This window comes from Eschscholzia californica, unplaced genomic scaffold (assembly GCF_041429995.1).
Source record: "Eschscholzia californica isolate CP2 unplaced genomic scaffold, dmEscCali1.0.p SCAF_3, whole genome shotgun sequence".
Taxonomy (NCBI): domain Eukaryota; kingdom Viridiplantae; phylum Streptophyta; class Magnoliopsida; order Ranunculales; family Papaveraceae; genus Eschscholzia; species Eschscholzia californica.
The window spans coordinates 56,601,658-56,618,561 of NW_028238420.1; the positions used below are offsets into that span (position 1 = coordinate 56,601,658).

At 34.1% G+C, this 16,904-nt stretch overlaps 4 protein-coding genes and 1 pseudogene across 5 annotated transcripts; 2 read left to right on the forward strand and 3 right to left on the reverse strand.

The window, feature by feature from the left end:
• Window positions 1-696: 696 nt before the first annotated feature.
• Window positions 697-2,196, reverse strand: LOC147552209 (RNA pseudouridine synthase 6, chloroplastic-like; annotated as a pseudogene).
• Window positions 2,197-5,604: 3,408 nt separating this feature from the next.
• LOC147552210 (S-protein homolog 6-like) lies at window positions 5,605-6,078 on the forward strand. The gene has a single exon (XM_086668622.1). It carries the CDS (start codon window positions 5,605-5,607, stop codon window positions 6,076-6,078), a length of 474 nt encoding a protein of 157 aa, XP_086524748.1.
• A 1,640-nt stretch (window positions 6,079-7,718) lies between these two features.
• LOC147552211 (RNA pseudouridine synthase 6, chloroplastic-like) lies at window positions 7,719-11,047 on the reverse strand. Its single transcript, XM_086669352.1, has 9 exons — window positions 10,717-11,047; window positions 10,109-10,237; window positions 9,761-10,015; window positions 9,577-9,658; window positions 9,225-9,340; window positions 9,091-9,145; window positions 8,895-9,006; window positions 8,382-8,551; window positions 7,719-8,234 (listed from the first exon to the last, which is right to left on the reverse strand). Exons 1-9 carry the CDS (start codon window positions 10,944-10,946, stop codon window positions 7,962-7,964), a joined length of 1,422 nt encoding a protein of 473 aa, XP_086525478.1. The 5' UTR covers window positions 10,947-11,047; the 3' UTR covers window positions 7,719-7,961.
• Window positions 11,048-11,065: 18 nt separating this feature from the next.
• LOC147552212 (F-box/LRR-repeat protein At4g14103-like) lies at window positions 11,066-13,263 on the forward strand. 2 transcript variants are annotated; one of them, XM_086669354.1, is made up of 4 exons: window positions 11,066-11,257; window positions 11,874-12,525; window positions 12,620-12,769; window positions 12,851-13,263. In XM_086669354.1, exons 2-4 carry the CDS (start codon window positions 11,947-11,949, stop codon window positions 13,229-13,231), a joined length of 1,110 nt encoding a protein of 369 aa, XP_086525480.1. In that variant the 5' UTR covers window positions 11,066-11,257; window positions 11,874-11,946; the 3' UTR covers window positions 13,232-13,263. The 2 variants fall into 2 exon arrangements, with proteins under 2 accessions (XP_086525480.1, XP_086525479.1); XM_086669353.1 differs by having other exon boundaries at window positions 11,104-11,257; window positions 11,581-12,525.
• A 392-nt stretch (window positions 13,264-13,655) lies between these two features.
• Window positions 13,656-16,665, reverse strand: LOC147552213 (septum-promoting GTP-binding protein 1-like). Its single transcript, XM_086669355.1, has 6 exons — window positions 16,126-16,665; window positions 15,895-16,015; window positions 15,625-15,721; window positions 15,446-15,485; window positions 15,188-15,271; window positions 13,656-14,165 (listed from the first exon to the last, which is right to left on the reverse strand). The coding sequence occupies exons 1-6, from the start codon at window positions 16,534-16,536 to the stop codon at window positions 14,001-14,003; spliced, it is 918 nt and encodes a 305-aa protein (XP_086525481.1). The 5' UTR covers window positions 16,537-16,665; the 3' UTR covers window positions 13,656-14,000.
• Window positions 16,666-16,904: the final 239 nt, after the last annotated feature.

A 16,904-nucleotide genomic window follows, 5' to 3' on the forward strand; every position in this document is an offset into this window, starting at 1 on the left:
ACTTGAAATAGTGATTCTTTTTTTTGTGTGTTTGTCAATGTGCCTAGAACCCCTCACATCAAAAGTGGAAGACTAAACTTTTTTACTATTCCAACCAAAGGTTATTAGCCTTGAAAAGGTGACTTGAATTCCTAGACTCTATCTCCACTAAAAATATGCATCGAGTGTTACTACTTATCGAAGACTGGTGGTGCTCATTGTGAGAGATAAAAACTTTTCTACGACATTATCCTGGCCAAATATGTTAGAAAATTTCCGGTCTGTATAATACGGCAATGTGGAATTAGGGTGTGTAGGATTGCTTGTGTCTATAAAAGTGAGGGTGTGTCTTTTGGGCACCCTCTATTTTAATCGGGATCCCATTTTAATCTAAGGTCTCTTTCACTCTTCGTGTCCCAAAGATTAGGGCAGTCTGATGGCACTCGTACTAATTGAAAGTATTGACTCGTTCACTTAACACAATATCTTTTTGAATATCTGTAAGCCTGTAATTTGAAGTTATTTTTTCGTCCTCTTTTCTCGGTTATGATGGAAACATAAGAAAAGTAAAAAATAATACTCAAGACTTGGATGAATGTACATTGACTGGGGTCCTATAATATCTCTCAATTTCATTTTGTTCTTGTGTCGAAAATCTTGTAGACAGCAAACCTTAATGAAAATTTAAAAGAATAAGATGCCTCAAAATACCCGATAACATAATTGTACTGCACTAAGCTTGGGAACGTCCGTTCCACCCGACTAACTCGTGGATCAGATCAGGATTGGAGGGTGGCCCAAGATAGTAGTAGTGTAAAGAAGCAGAACATGAACTTGGAAAACCAGATGTATCACCTCCACCATGGAGATCCAGCCTCATAAAAATGCTCACCGTCGTCCCAAGAGATTTGACAAGCTTGGAGACCAATAGCTATACTTGGTTCTTTCCCATGTTGTACCATCCATTCTTCGACAGCTTTGGTTCTATCATCTTCGCTTTCATACGTTCTTTCATTTTCAAGAAAAGGGTTGATTTCGGGATTTGCCGCTTCTGCAACTGTTGCAGGCATATACATCGTTTCACCAACTAAAGGTGCACCACATGCAGCAAATTGTGCTCGAATCTGCATTTATCAATGGTTAAGCCAAATAAGTGAAGGAGACAAAACCTTGAACTCCTAAGTTTACCGCTTTATTAGAGCTTTTGATATATGATTTAAGTGAATGTTATCGATCTTACAAGAATAAAGGAAGTGAAGAAAGAAGGGTACCTGGTGAGTTTTGCCTGTTAAAAGGTTGATTTTACCTTCATATGCTACATCTTTTTTCGGCCATCAACGGTTATCAGTACAATACTGCTCTTCAGTGGAAACATTTGGCCAAGGTACCTCCTTGCATTCCAATACTTCAAGCTGGCACAGATACCACCCTTTAGTAGGAAACATCTGAAAAAATAATATTAGGTCAGATTGATGCAGGAAAACATGATAGAATACATAAAAACTCGAGTTTATATCTTTGTCTGCATATGGACAATAGTACGCGTATCAGTATCTGATAGACTGATATCAGTAAGAGGTGCAGGACCTAAAATTTCAAATTCCCAGTCCAGTACTAACGCCTACAAAAATAGTTTCTTGTTTTAATTTTACGTCCTTGTGTAAACTAAAGTAGTACATCTTTCCTAACACAATGCACATAACCAAATAGAGTAACCTCAATGCACGAAAAGGGACATTTTATGTCGTGTTTACTAAAAGAAACACCCTAAACCATAACATCTAAAACACTAAGGTAAGTAGCAAAATTTCCATAAATCATCTTCCACATAACCAACGGTACCTTTCGAAACAAGTCTAGGAGCAATGTTCACCAGACGCATATAATGGGTAATTATTCCGACTGGTAAAGGTGCAGCTGAGAGAGCAAGTAAAGCTTTTTCACTTTTTTCTCCTGTCGAAAAGTTCAAAACTAGTTAGAAGGTAAAACTCAAAAGTGAAGAAAAAAAAAAAGACGTCTCTCGAAGTATTGTGAGCATACCCTGATCTTCCCATGAAAAACTGAGCAATACTCCTTGGTCCTAGGCTCCTAGCTAACACAATTATCGATCTGATGGGTAGTCCAAAATGGATCTGTTAAACCCAAAGCCCTAGTGGCAAAAGTTGCACAACTTTCTTCAATGTTATCTGTAGTCCCTCCTACCTGCACGACTCTCATAAACCATAGATAGCTTTTCTGCTTATAGACGCAACAAGAGAATATGGATTATGAATTCGAGCTTGAGCAAATCTACAAATGATATTAAAGAAAAAAAAAATATCTGCAAAAAAGAACCAAAATGACAAATTGGTAAATTTTGTAAATTCGTGGAAAGTACAAGATTTGATGGGAGTCAAATTCTTTTTGAGAAAATTTTGCGTTTTCCCAAAATTTTCGCGTACCCTTCTGACGCGCACGCCGTGTTCCTGCCTTCAATTTTTCGGCAATAACAAACTTGACTCACATTTTGGGTCCATTTCTGGATTGTTAGTCAAATCCCTCTTCTTTTATCTGGTAGATTTAATTATTTAAAATGGAAATGTTTCAAAAACTTACTAGCAGATAATATTACGATAACTCTGCTCCGACACATCCGAGTGTTCTATATCTTTTTTATGTTTCTTAGAATCACCAATCATGACATTTTATTAAAAGAGGGAATGGATGAAAGATCCAAAATTGGGTCCAAAATAAGAGCCCAACCCAAATTCGGCCAAAAATGTAAAGCAGGTCCAATGCGTCAGACGAGGAGATGAAATGTCTGGAAAACCCTTCTCCTTTTCGAAATTTACGAAATTGTCATCAAAATGTTTTCGGGAAAAACAAAAATGTCTGAAAAACTATCTGACAAACCAGGCTGTCCGAATTGTACTTTCCACATATTTACAACATTGCCACCGAAAAATTTTCGGGAAACACGAAATTTTTTGAAAAATTGTCTGACGCACCTGACATCAAACCTTGTACTTTCTCACAAAATTACAGAATTGCCATTACAAAATTACCAACTTGTCATTTTCGTTTTTTTTTTCAAATTTATTTCTTTTTTTATACTGGGAATTTGGTTATGTACTAGACACTTTTGTACTGGGAAATTTTCTTGTTTTCTGGAAACTGTCTTGTGTGCCGGAAAATATTCTGTGTACTGGGAATTTGGTTATGTACTAGACATTTTTGTACTGGAAAATTTTCTTGTTTTCTAGAAATTGTCTTGTGTACCGGAAATTTTTTTGTATTCTAGGAATTTGGTTATGTACTAGACATTTTTGTACTGAGAAATTTTCTTGTTTTCTGGAAATTGTCTTGTATACCGGGTATTGTTCTGTTACTCGGAATTTGGTTATGTACTAGACGTTTTTGTACTGGGAAATTTTCTTGTTTTCTGGAAATTGTCTTGTGTATCAGGAATTGTTCTGTGTACTGGGAATCTGGTTATGTACTAGACATTTTTGTACTGGAAAATTTTCTTGTGTACTGGAAAGTGTTCCGTTTACTGGAAATTTGGTTATGTACTAGATATTTTTGTAGTGGAAATTTTCTTGTGTACCGGGAATTGTTCTGTGTACTGATCAACTTTAAACCAATTTTTTTTTTTTTTTTGTAACTTATTTTGTTTCCAAATCTTTCCAAAATGTGAAACAAATATGATTCAATCCATTCCATTTCCGCTCCCCTTTTTCACTCGACTGACTAGAGTAGCGTAGCACATGTCTTCTAACTCTTTTGCTATTGGAAAAAGGGTGGTCGTAAAATAAGAATGATGAAGAAGATCTTGGATGTATAAATCTGGAAAGATTTGGAAACAAAATAAATTAAAAAAAGATAGAGATGAAGAAATAAATAAATCGATTGAAAGAGATGAAGAAGATAAATAAGAACATAAAACTTAGAAAGAGAAAGAATTGTAAACTTTGATGTTTTTAGAGATTGGAATAGATGAAGAAATAAATAAATCGATTGAAAGAGATGAAGAAGATGAATAATGACATAAAACTTTTAAAGAGAGAAAGAACTGGAAACTTTGATGTTTTTAGAGATTGAAAAAGATGAAGAAGAAAAATGTGAAACAAAATAAGAATGATGAAGAAGATATTGGATGTATAAATAAGAAGAAAGAAGGAACTGAAACAGAATACAATGGGCGGGATCCGAAAAAATTGGCCGAGATTTCGTCAAAAATGGCGCCATTTTTTAAATTTCAAAAAATCTGAATGTTTTTTCTGTTGTAACGTCATGTACGGGAAATTAATTAATTCGTTATCGTCGCGTCAGTGTCAGAAAACAGGGAACTGTCCTGTTCAAGGGTAAGAAGGGGAGGAAAAATAAATAAAACCAGAAAAAAATACTGTTTCTCTAACATTTGGACCTGATTCACATTTTTGGCCGAAAATGAATTGGACTCTCGTTTACCTCCAAAATTTGGATCTCTCGCTCATTTTTTGTTATTAAAATAACTACGGTATATGTGAAAGAATGTCTATAGAGTTTAGGAAGAAACTTGAAATATTCGATAAAAATTATGTCAACGATAATGAAATTCTTCTGATGTTGATATGAGAAAGGGAAACATGAGCGGATAGATACGAGGGGTCGACAAAGAGATCATGGGATGATGGTAGGTGGTCGTGGTGGTTGATGGTGAAAATTAATGACTGTGTCATTGTGGTGGTGGTGATTGGTGAGGTTGAATGAAGGTGGTGATAAGACTGAAAATGGAAATAAGAAAGGATTTAAACGTTGACTTGATCCAAATCAATATACGACATCAGAAATGTGTGTGTGTGGAGTTGTAATACCATGTGTGCTCTCATTTGTATGTATGTCTGTATGTCTGTCTGTCATCTGTCTTTTGTGGGTAATTTCACTCATGTGGGGGATTGTTGGAAAATTGTTTATATAATAAATAATTTTTTATTTGAGTGAAATTAAATCTAATGGTTACTTGTGAAAAGACACAAGTTATGGGAAGTCACAACCCAAATGGAGGGACATCTTGTGGATTTGTAGAGTCATGAGTAACTCTATAAATACTCAATTTGATTTCTCTTTTGTAGATATAAGTTTTGGACACCCTTTAGTATATTGTGAAGACAAAGTTGAGTAGTCTAGAGTCGTCAATGAGAGCATAGTAACTGGAAAGTTCGATGGAGCGTATAGAATTGTAGTGCTTCTTTCTATACGACGCGATCGTTGTATCTTGGGAGACAAATGTCCAAAGAACCGTTAGCACCAATGCGGGGACATGATTGTCTTAAGGAAAGAGTGACCACTCGCCTCGATCAAACAAGATAAGTTTTTACGTTTTTATGTTTATATAATCTTATAATGTCATATGTTAGTTGTCAAGAACCCAATCCGTAACCCGATACCAACAATATCTTCCCTTTTTTTTTTGAACTAATATCTTCCCTTGATACTCCCAAATCCCAATATTGAAAATTAGAGAACGAAAATGGAAAAAATAATGTGAGAATCTTCAAGATTACTTAATATGCAATTTACTTCCGTTTTAGTAGGCTATACAACTATCTATTTAAGCACGTAACAAGAATCAAACAAATATTCATAAAAATCAACATCAACAAAATGGGATCTAGAAAGTGTGATATTAACAACAATGCTTTTCTTATTGCTGTGGTGGTGGTAATTGTTTCTACCATGCTAATGGAGTGTTCATCTGCTTTTCTTCTTCCTAAAGATCAAGTATATCACGCTTTTATACAAAATGATTTATCAGTCATCACAAAACTATATGTTCGTTGCCAATCAGAAGATTTAGACTTAGGTGACCCTAATACTATACATCAACTTGCATACAAAAAGGTTGGGGAATATGAATTCAAAGTAGATTTCATTGGGTCAACATCGATTCAGTGTAATATTTGGTGGACGGACGAGACTTTGAATCTAATTGATTATAACTTTGACCTATTTAATGCAATACGCGATAATGGTGTTTGTGTTGAACAATGTAAATGGTCAGCTCGTCAAGATGGTTTATATCAATACAAAGAGGAGGGTTCTAAGACATTTGAGTTAATGTATCGTTGGAAAGAGTGATTGCCTTTAGCACAACTGCAAGCTTCTATGAAGAGTTTTGATTCTAATTTTATGTTTTTCTGTTGTTATTTCTGATTAGAAGGAAATGAAATATTCCCGCCAATACATAGATTATTAGAAAAATCATGCAATCTAAATAAGACAATAAAAAAAATCATGCAATCTAAATAATTGTTCAAAATAAATTTGATTAATCCAAAAAAATCACAATTTCATTATATGAATTATAATAGTATTCATATCACAAACTATACACATGATTAAAGTGTCTACATCAAACCAAGGAATGAAATGTCGAAAAGTTTCGGTCGAAATGACCGAAATTTTTCGGTTTTTCAATATAGGTATACAGAAACACACATACATAAGTTTCGTGTAAGATTTCGCTCGAAATCAATCGAAATTTCGCTCGAAATCAATTTAGGATACTTACTTTCAGTTGTTCTTCATTTTTCTGGTTTAATCTTCATTTTTCTTCACTGTTTCTTCTCAGATCTTCAAGAAATCCTTTCATTTCTTCTTGACAAGTAGTTTATCTCATATTACAGGTGAAGATTCATCAAGAAATTGGGGTTTTTAGGGTTGATTGTGATAGAAATCTAGAGAGAGAGAGCATGTCGGCTGAAGAAGAATACGATTTGGGTTTTAGGGTTTTTTAGGTTTAAATGATAATTTATAAAGGCGCCCTCTTTACAGTAAAAGGCGCCTGTTCACTCACAAGTGATGCGCTTTTAATACTTATAGAGGGCGCCCTTAACACTCCTTTGGGATGTCTCACATCATTTCCAAATTTCAAATATTTTCCCCCTACTATAACGGCTTCAAGTTATCTTTTTTGAAGTCAGCCCCATGGTATTACTGTTTTATTATAGATTAACCCTAAACTTAACGAATTTTGTCACAAACCCGTCAATTATTTTTCAAGTTTATCCCGTATTTCATGTTAGAGTCAAGACTACATATTTTTCATACTTAGTTATGGTTGAAAGTCTTGTTATGCACAACTAAATCACATTTATATCAATTCCGTAGATTTGTTAAATTTCCACACTGATCGAAACGTGGAAACGTTTCTACTTTTGGGCCTACCGAAATTTCTACCGAAACCGAAGTTTCATTCCTTGCATCAAACATTGATTGCTTTTACTTAAAGATTATTAGAAAAACTAAAGAAAAAAATTATATTAATTTAATACAGAAAAAAATTCAAACCTATTAAATTTAAGGAGTTCTTTCAACACAAAAAAGAAATTAAATGAGTTAGAAAGAACCTCTTCAAAAAAAAAAAAGTTAAAGAGAAAGAAAGATTAGAAGATGGAAAGGAAGAAAAATTGAAAACTCAAATGTTCATGGGCCTGTAAAATAGTTTACATGCTAATGGGTTCGAACTCGCGTCCTCCATAGCACGGTGCATATAACAAACCAGCTGAGCCGATTTCCTTTTATATTTTGTAGCAGACTTCTCCCTATATATCTTGTTTAAATTTTCTAGGCAAGGGGCCCTTTGGGAGAGGGGGGCCCGGTGCGCCCGCACCGCCCGCACCCCTCACCCACACCCCTGTCCTCTTCACTCGGTTAAGTTGGAAACATAAGTAAAGTAGAACATAATACTCAAAAGACTTGGATGAATGTACATTGCGTGAGCCAAATAATATCTCTCAATTTCATTTTGTTCTTGTGTTGAAAATCTTGTACACAACAAACCTTAATGAAAATTAAAAAGAATAAGATGCCTCACAATAACCGATAACATAATTGTACTGCACTAAGCTTGGGAACGTCCGTTCCACCCGACTAACTCGTGGATCAGATCAGGATTGGAGGGTGGCCCAAGATAGTAGTAGTGTAAAGAAGCAGAACATGAACTTGGAAAACCAGATGTATCACCTCCACCATGGAGATCCAGCCTCATAAAAATGCTCACCGTCGTCCCAAGAGATTTGACAAGCTTGGAGACCAATAGCTATACTTGGTTCTTTCCCATGTTGTGCCATCCATTCTTCGACAGCTTTGGTTCTATCATCTTCGCTTTCATACGTTCTTTCATTTTCAAGAAAAGGGTTGATTTCGGGATTAGCCGCTTCTGCAAGTGTTGCAGGCATATACATCGTATCACCAACTAAAGGTGCACCACACGCAGCAAATTGTGCTCGAATCTGCATTTATCAATTGTTAAGCGGAAGAAGTCAAGAAAGATAAAACCTTGAACTCCTCAGTTTACTGCTTTGTTAGAGCTTTTGATATATGATTTAAGTGAATGTTATCGATCTTACAAGAATAAAGGAAGTGAAGAAAGAAGGTACCTGATGAGTTTTGCCTGTTAAAAGGTTGATTTTACACTCATATGCTACATTTTTATTCGGCCATCCACCGTTATCAATACAATACTGCTCTTCAGTGGAGACATTTGGCCAAGGTACCTCCTTGCATTCCAAGACTTCAAGCTGGCACAGATACCACCCTTTAGTGAAATCTGAAAAAAAAAAATCAGATTTAGTCATATTGATGCAAGAAAAGATGATAGAAGACATAAAAACTCAAGTTATATTTGTCTACATAACATAGACAATATTACGGGTATCAATATCTAACACTAGTAAGAGGTGTTGAACGCAGTAACCTAAATTTTCCAAAATCCTAGAAATTATTATGTCCGGTGTTTTCCTAACACAATGGACATAACCAAATACAGTAAGCTCAATAATGGGTCATTTCAATGTCGTGTTCAGTAAAAGAAACACCCTAAATAATAACATCTGAACACTAAGGGAAGTAACAAAATTACTATAAATAATCTTTCACATAACCAACGGTACCTTTTGAAACAAGTCTAGGAGCAATATTCACAGGACGCATATAATGGGTAATTACTCCGACTGGTAAAGGTGCAGCAGAAAGAGCAAGATAAAGCTTTTTCACTTTTTTCTCCTGTCGAAAAGTTCAAAATCAGTGAGAAGGTACCACTTCAGAAGTGAAGAAAAAAAAACGTTTTTAGAAGTATTGTGAGCATACCCTGATCTTCCCATGAAAAACTGAGCAATACTGCTTGGTCCTAGCTAGCACAACACTAACAGAAAACAACAATCAAAATTTTTACTAGTCTATATTCTGAAATGTAACAGTAGAAACTTAAATAAATATTATACCAGCCCTCGGTGCAGTTATCGATCTGATGGGTAGTCCATAATGGATCTGTTAACCCCAAAGCCCTAGTGGCAAAAGTTGCACAACTTTCTTCGATGTTATCTGTAGTCCCTCCTACCTACACAGACCAAATGTATAGGCCGTGAGAAACCTAGATATCTGAAGGCGTAGTAATATCAATCAGAACACAAACCATGTATCTTTATACTTCGAATCCTAGTATAGACTATCATAAAACATAGATAGCTATTCTGTTTATAGACACAACAAGAGAATATGGATTATAAATTCGAGCTCGAGCAACATCTACAAATGATATTTAATCATTTTAATGAAGCAAGGTTATTTGTTTACCGATGTACCAGCCGGCTTATCCAAAACCACATAAGATTCAGCCACAGCTATAATTCTTGACTTCCAGTCGATTTTGTAGCACCTGATAAATTCCAATATCAACAAGCCAAGAAGGACAGAACTTCCAAAATCTCAATGACATTCACATTTCTATCAAATATAAGAACAGATTTTGATCAATTACCTCGGAAAACGTTTTGGGTGTACATGCACACGCAAGTAGGTACCAGCTTCAACAAATTCGTCAACATGGGTTATTCGAAATGTCTTTTGTGCTTCTCGAAAAGTCTTCCCTTTTATAGATTTCCTCTTTTTCAGAACAGATGGTTCGGTAACTTCTTGAAATATCTTAATTTGCTCGGGAGTTGCAGTTGGAGGAGGATTAGGACATACAAGTGCATAATAAACTGCTCCAAAATGTATAAGATCTGCGACAAACCTTCACGAATAAAATACTCTTTTCACCACTATATCCTACTAGTATGTAGATAACGAACACTTTTGTGATCGAAAAGAGAAAGAGTGTACTCACAGAGGGGGAAGATCCAAAGCTTTAGTAATATATTCAAGAACAGGTCCACTTTCTGAGACAACTAAGTGTTCAACTCGTGGCGGTCCGTTCTGTGAGGGACATGGAAGCAACCGACCATACTCCGGTAAGCTGAAAAAGAATAATGTCTTAGGAAATCAAAATGAGACCAAGAGAGTGAATATAATTGAGATACGGAACTTAACCAAAACAATCTACAACACCAAGAACTTCTTCCATTGCACTTAATTGGTACAGCAAGAAGTTCAGTGTTTAAGAATCATTTGAGCAAATCTAGACATATCCTGTTACCCTAATGACCTTTTCTGAGTTTCAATTGAAATGAGTAGGTATGATAAACTTAAGGAACAAAGAAACAAGAAATAACCATTAATCATGTGAAAAATCACAAAGAACCCATAATTTGAATTCTAAAAATGCAAACTTGAAATTCATAATTTGAGCTACCCATGTTCCAGAAAACACTAAAATGCTTAAAACTCCAAAAATCTAATAAAACCCTTATTCCAAAATGAAAAAAAAAAAAAAAATCTAGCTTAAAAGAATTAATCAAACGAAAAGTCATAAGATTTACAAAAAAACTGAAGTACCCATCAAGTGAGGAGTTACTGAGAGTAACTGAAAGATTTGTTGTTGAACTTGAAGCACAAGAGGAAAATTTTCTCTTAGTTGGAGTGAATGAATCAAACCAACCCAAGTTCTTCTTCTTATTTGAAACATTGATAATGGCTAAAGATAAGAAATTTCTACAGTTTAAAGTACGAATTGAAGAAACAAAGTTATTTGTTAAAATTGATGACAAACTCACTGCCCCACTCATTTCTTGCCCAAATCAAGAAGATGATTGAAAAATCGTGAGAGAGACAGACATCACTATGTTATTTGTTGGGCCTGTGATGGGTCTAATATTCAGATTGGCCCAGTAGTTTGTTGGCCGACCCTGACTTATTATGTTGCTAGTTCGAGCCGGAGCCCTAGTTTCTAATGCATGTGATCGCACCATTCCCACCGATAACTTACTAGTATACTCTGTACGGAGGAGCCAAAACTTTTAAAAAACCACCAAAACCCTTCTTTATCTTCTTCACCAATTTCTAAAACCCTAGAAATTTGGAGTAATAATCATCAAAGGTGAGTACTTCTCTCTTACCCCGTTACCGGAATCTCGTTTCTTTATAGTATTCAATTGAAATCTCACTTTGCTTGTTTTTCATTCTAGTAATTTTTTTTATTTCTCCAAACATCTTTGAGAAACAATATGAATGTTATTGTAGTTGGTTATTAGGATTTTTTTTTTGTCTAAGAAGTCATTCATAGCTAACTCATAGTTATATTTTCATGTAAATTCATGGTACCTGTCGATATCAATATATCGAATTTCGATATTAATTAATCAATTTCGATGTGAATTTGTTAATGGGTGATATTCTAACAACAAAATTTTGTTATCTTAGGAAGGCATCCCCGTTATAATGGTACTCCATGGAGAAATCGACATTGGTGATCAACAATGTAATACTAATGGTAATGATAGAATTAGTAACTTACCCGGAGACGTCATTAATCGTATCTTCTATTTCCTCGGAACCAAACATTCTGCTCGTACTTGTGTTTTATCTAAAAGATGGATGCACTTGTGGACCTCTATCCCCATTCTTGATATCGGTTCTTCGTATGATAATCATCTTACTCCAACAGAAGAAGCAAAATCTTTATATGTTAATAGATTGATGGATTTTGTTGACAGAACGTTGCTTCATCATGTTTCAAATATTCAGACGTTCCATCTGAATTGTAGGGAACTAACTAATGACTCTAGGATGAATGCTTGGATCTCTTTTCTGGTAAGGCGCAAAGTTAAAAAACTCATTATTCAAAACGCACGAAACATTATATTACCCTCTTGTCTTTTTACTTCTGAGTGGCTAACTAGGTTAGAGTTAAACGGAATCCTAGATTTCAATCTTCCTAAATCTGTTGGTTTTCCTAAGCTCAAGATCCTTAGGCTTGTTAGAGCTCATTCTTTGGGTACGGACACAACTGAGCAACTCTTTTCTAGTACCCCAGTCCTAGAAGAGTTGTTTATACATGAGTGCGAATATAACAATGTGAACATGATATGCATCTCCATTCCCACACTGAAAAAATTGCAGTTTTCGTATGTGCTTCAGCCAGTCATGATTTCGGCTCCAAATCTAGTATCTCTCACATACTGGGGTTTTCTTGATAATATATTTGTATCAAATACCTTTTCACTTGTTCACGCATGTATCGAAGTTTGGTTAGTTGGAAAAGATAATTGTCATGAAATGAGTACGGAAGAAAGTGTAAGTGCAAGTAGAGTTCTAGGAGAAGTTTGTAACGTGAAGAATCTAATGTTTTCTGGCTATCTCCCTAAGGTATGGGCTCTTGAGCTGTGTATTAAGTATTAGAGTTTTATACATAATATTTGTTTTGTCTAATTCCTTACTAGCATTTTTGTGTTTTTGGTAGGACTTCTGCCATTCACGGGACTCAATCAATCTACCTACATTTTGCAATTTGACAGATTTACAATTATATTCAGATTTACTTTCTTACACCGATAAGGAACTTCTCACATTGCTCAAAAACTCGCCAAACCTAGAATCACTTTTCTTAGAGGCAAGTCATTACTCAAACATTTTGTTTCCCTAGCAATAACAATCTTCTTTTGTCTTAATGTGATGTTCTGTTTTTATTCAGTCCCTCGGCCCATATTTATCTGACGACGATGGAGAAGAATCAACACTAGATACAGAGCCTCAGTCTCTGTTGTTAAACCTAAAATCTGTTGAGTTCTTTTATTTTGAAGGGCACAAAAGAGAAATGGGTGTTGTAAAATTTCTTCTAAAAAATTCAATAGTTCTGAAGACTATGACCATTCGTAAAGTCCACTCATCGTCATACGTTCCCCCTAGTCACACGTCAAGCAATAGGTCCGAAGTACGAGTACTGGAAGACAAACTGAAAAGATTGGAATTCGAGATGAAAATGAAGGATGAAGAAATGAAGGTAATGAAAGAAGTACATGGGTTTCCAAGAGCCTCGTCAAGTTGTATAATTTTGTTTGATGAACCTTACTAGAGTTTTTTATTTATGAACTTTCAGTTTGAGAAGTCCCATATTGGTATATAACTTCTCTTGGAGAAGCCTCTCTTTTATCTCTCTAAACTCGGTCCTAGGCGAATCCAAACTAGGTAATTTTGGTAGTTTTCATTTGAGTGTTTGGTTGAAATGAGATGAGGATTTTCAAATGAGTTTTTAGTATTGTGAGGAGTCTAATAGTTTAGGTTGATGGCCAAACGGGTAGCAAATGGATTGGTAACTGGAGTGGTTTGGGTTGGTCTGTTTTGGTACATATACGTTTTTTATTTTATTTTTTTGTTGAAGGGGTACATGTACGTTTGGTTTGTAATCGTTGTAATCGGTAAAGTGACAGAAATGTTGGCCAAAAAGCCTGAAACATTCATTTATTTCAAGTTTTCAACAAATGTAATATAGACAGAAATAACCACAATGTAAGTGAAATTTCATTTTTTTTTTCCTTTCATTCTTGCATTATTTTCAAACCTTTTGTTGAAATTGTAAGCTACAATTCTTTTTCTTTTTTCCTTTGGTTTTTTTTTGCTTCGACGTTCAGACACGGAGACAAGGGTTCTAAGATGATCTCTCTCTGTCTGAAAAAAAAAACCCGAAAAAGATGCCAAATTGTTATTAGGGAGAGCCAACATCTCTACTTCGATCGACTAGGATCAAATGGCCAAACTATTTACAAAAATTGAGTTTTTCTTCTATATAAACCTTGAACATGGCCATCTATGTAGTTCTGCAACATTATCAAAACCTCAAACCTTTAAAAGTCAATGATGGGTTCTCCAATGGTTAAATTTCTTTGGACACTCCATGGCAAGTTAAATAGCTTGGCTGTAATGAATTTGAAGATCTTATTTATGTTTATATTATGAGTCGAACTTGAAAAGAATAAAGTCGCTTGCATCGCTTGTGCGTATGCTCTCGCCTGTAAAACGAAAGAAGAAAAATTAGTGAAAAATTAGTTATAAACAGTTTGAAATTCAAAAGAGTTCGACCGAATGAAATTGAAATGCTACATATACAACTAATTGTTTTCAACATATTAAATAGTAGAATTCAGAGAATTAGGCATGTTACATTGGGTTGATGCGTTTAAAAAATAGTATGAAACATTTAGATATCTGTTGCAAATAATTTATTACTTTCCCCGTTAGAATGAAATGACAAATTAAAGATCGATTATCTTTTTCTTCTCTATCTCACCTCAATATGGGCAGAAATATACCACAACCTGATTTTGATTAGTTGCTAAATAAACTAAGAAAAATACAAGATAATCATATTTCATTAGAATGGTGAGTCTTCCCCACTTGTACCCAAAAGCTTCCAAATTATAACCCAAGAAAAGGAGAGAAGATTGTACTACAAAAGTTGAAAAGGAGATACAAATCTTCTACAAGTTTTGTCCCTTTCAATTCATTGAAAAACATCAATTTTGGAGACTATCAAAATCAAGACTCCAAGTCTTCCCAATTGTTTCCAATTTCACACGTTTAAATGAACTTGGATATCCAATGGGAAACAATGATAGTTCAACAAAAAAAATGCAGTACAAAAATACTAAAAATTGTTGTAAATATTAGTACTAGACAAATAGAGTACAGTCTCTATAAAAAGTAGAAAATTGCAAAGTGTCAAAATAGAAAGGGTCAATAAGATCTTAGCACATAAGTTTTTTTATAAATTAAATTACTCAAACTTTTATTCATATAGTTCAAATTTACTATTAGCAACGTATTCAAACTGTGGCAGAGCACTAAATGCAATCGCTCATAATTTGGCATTATCTAATGTTTTCAATGAATTTATTTTGTTTTAGATTTGCCAAATATTTACTTATATATTATACATAATCTTATCAAAGATTATCTACCACATTTGTTTTTTTTTCTTTGAAAAAAAATAATCTTAATAGCGAAAATGAAAATGAAAATTACAGTGATTTACCTGGCTCACGATTGCCCATTGCATGGCCAAAGGAAGTTGAACAAAGTCGTCGAACTTGGTTCCAATTAATATAGGAATGGCACTCTACAGAATTAAATTAAATAATTTAATTAATATGATAAATTAATTCTTATCATTTTAGAACTAATGAATGTCTAGCTATTTTAATTAATATAAATTAACTATTTTCATATATTTATATTAAGATTTTACAAATATTTAAGCAATTTTAGATAGAACTAGAAAATGAGCTATTACCTGGTTATACTTTCTTGCTTGTTGATACCACCCAACGATACTGCATAGTATAAAAAAAACAAATTACTGATAAGATTAATAAATTTTAAAAAAAAATTAAATCCACAAACTAAAACATCTTTATTTTACTTCTAGTTTTAAATAACTAAAACAAATAAATCTTCGGTAATTAAATATACTTGTTCAAAGTAGATCGACTGGTAAGATCAAACATGAATAATATCGCCACTGCATCTTTACAAGCAACAGGGACATGATCCTTTGATTGATAATCACCTACAATCCGAAATAAATTACATATTTTATGTCATTAATTACCATTAAAGATTAATATATGATCGATATTTAATGAAAATATGAAAATAATATTTAAGAGAGAAGAGAAAAATAAACTCCTCTTCTCTATATTTTTTCGAACATGAAAGATACAATTGAATAAATGTTCATACCTCCAACATCCCAAATACTGAAAGCAATTCGAGCACCTCGAACTGAAAATATTTTATCTATTAAATTCAATCCACGAGTTTTTAAGCATTTCTTTTCTTGATCACCCCCAACGCATTTTATCTTCAAAAAAAATAAAACCGAAACACAAATTTAAATTGAACCTAATAAATTTATTAAAATTTTAAATCAAAATGATTCATAATAATAAAAAAAATTAAAGATGAACTTACAGCAAAACTAGTTTTCCCAATCTGACAATCACCAAGAAGGCTAATCTTCAAAGCAACCAAATCTGAATCACTACTTTCATAATCATGACTACTACTACTACAAGTAGTTGTTGTCATCATCGTCGTTGTAGTAGTTAGGTCACCGGTAACTGACCCAATTTCGGTAATTGGTACCGGAAAAGGAGAAGAAACTGTACGATTTAACCGGTTATACCGGTGAAGCTTAGTTCCAACTGAACAAATAAGAACACGTTCATGAAAAAACCGAAAAAACTGCCGGAGAAAACAGAGACGTTTTAATATTCTCCATTTAACGTTAACTTGAACGAATTTCCGGCAAAGCTTAGTCATTTTCTGAAGAAGAAGATGAAGACGGTGGTGATGATGGCCTTCAGGAATTTTGATGGCCATGAAAATAGAGAGTGAGTTTGCCTCTCAACATATGCTTGAAATTTGTTTCCTATTTTTAGAGGAGAAGAAGTAGAAGCTCAAGAAAGTAACGTTTTTATCGGGAGAAATAGTTGACCGGTTTTTTGTATTAGTTCTAAAATCCAAATACCGAAATAGCCGGTTATTTCTATGAATTTTTAATTAATTGTTTTTGGTGGATTATCACATCAAATATTATTGACCTATTCCAAATGTTATTAATTTTAAATTGTAATAATTTCTTCCAATTTTTGGAGAAAATCACATGATATGTAACCAAACGTGGATATGACTATCTGAATGTAGGGCACCGTGATCATCAAAACCCCCAACCGAATTTGCCAACCACT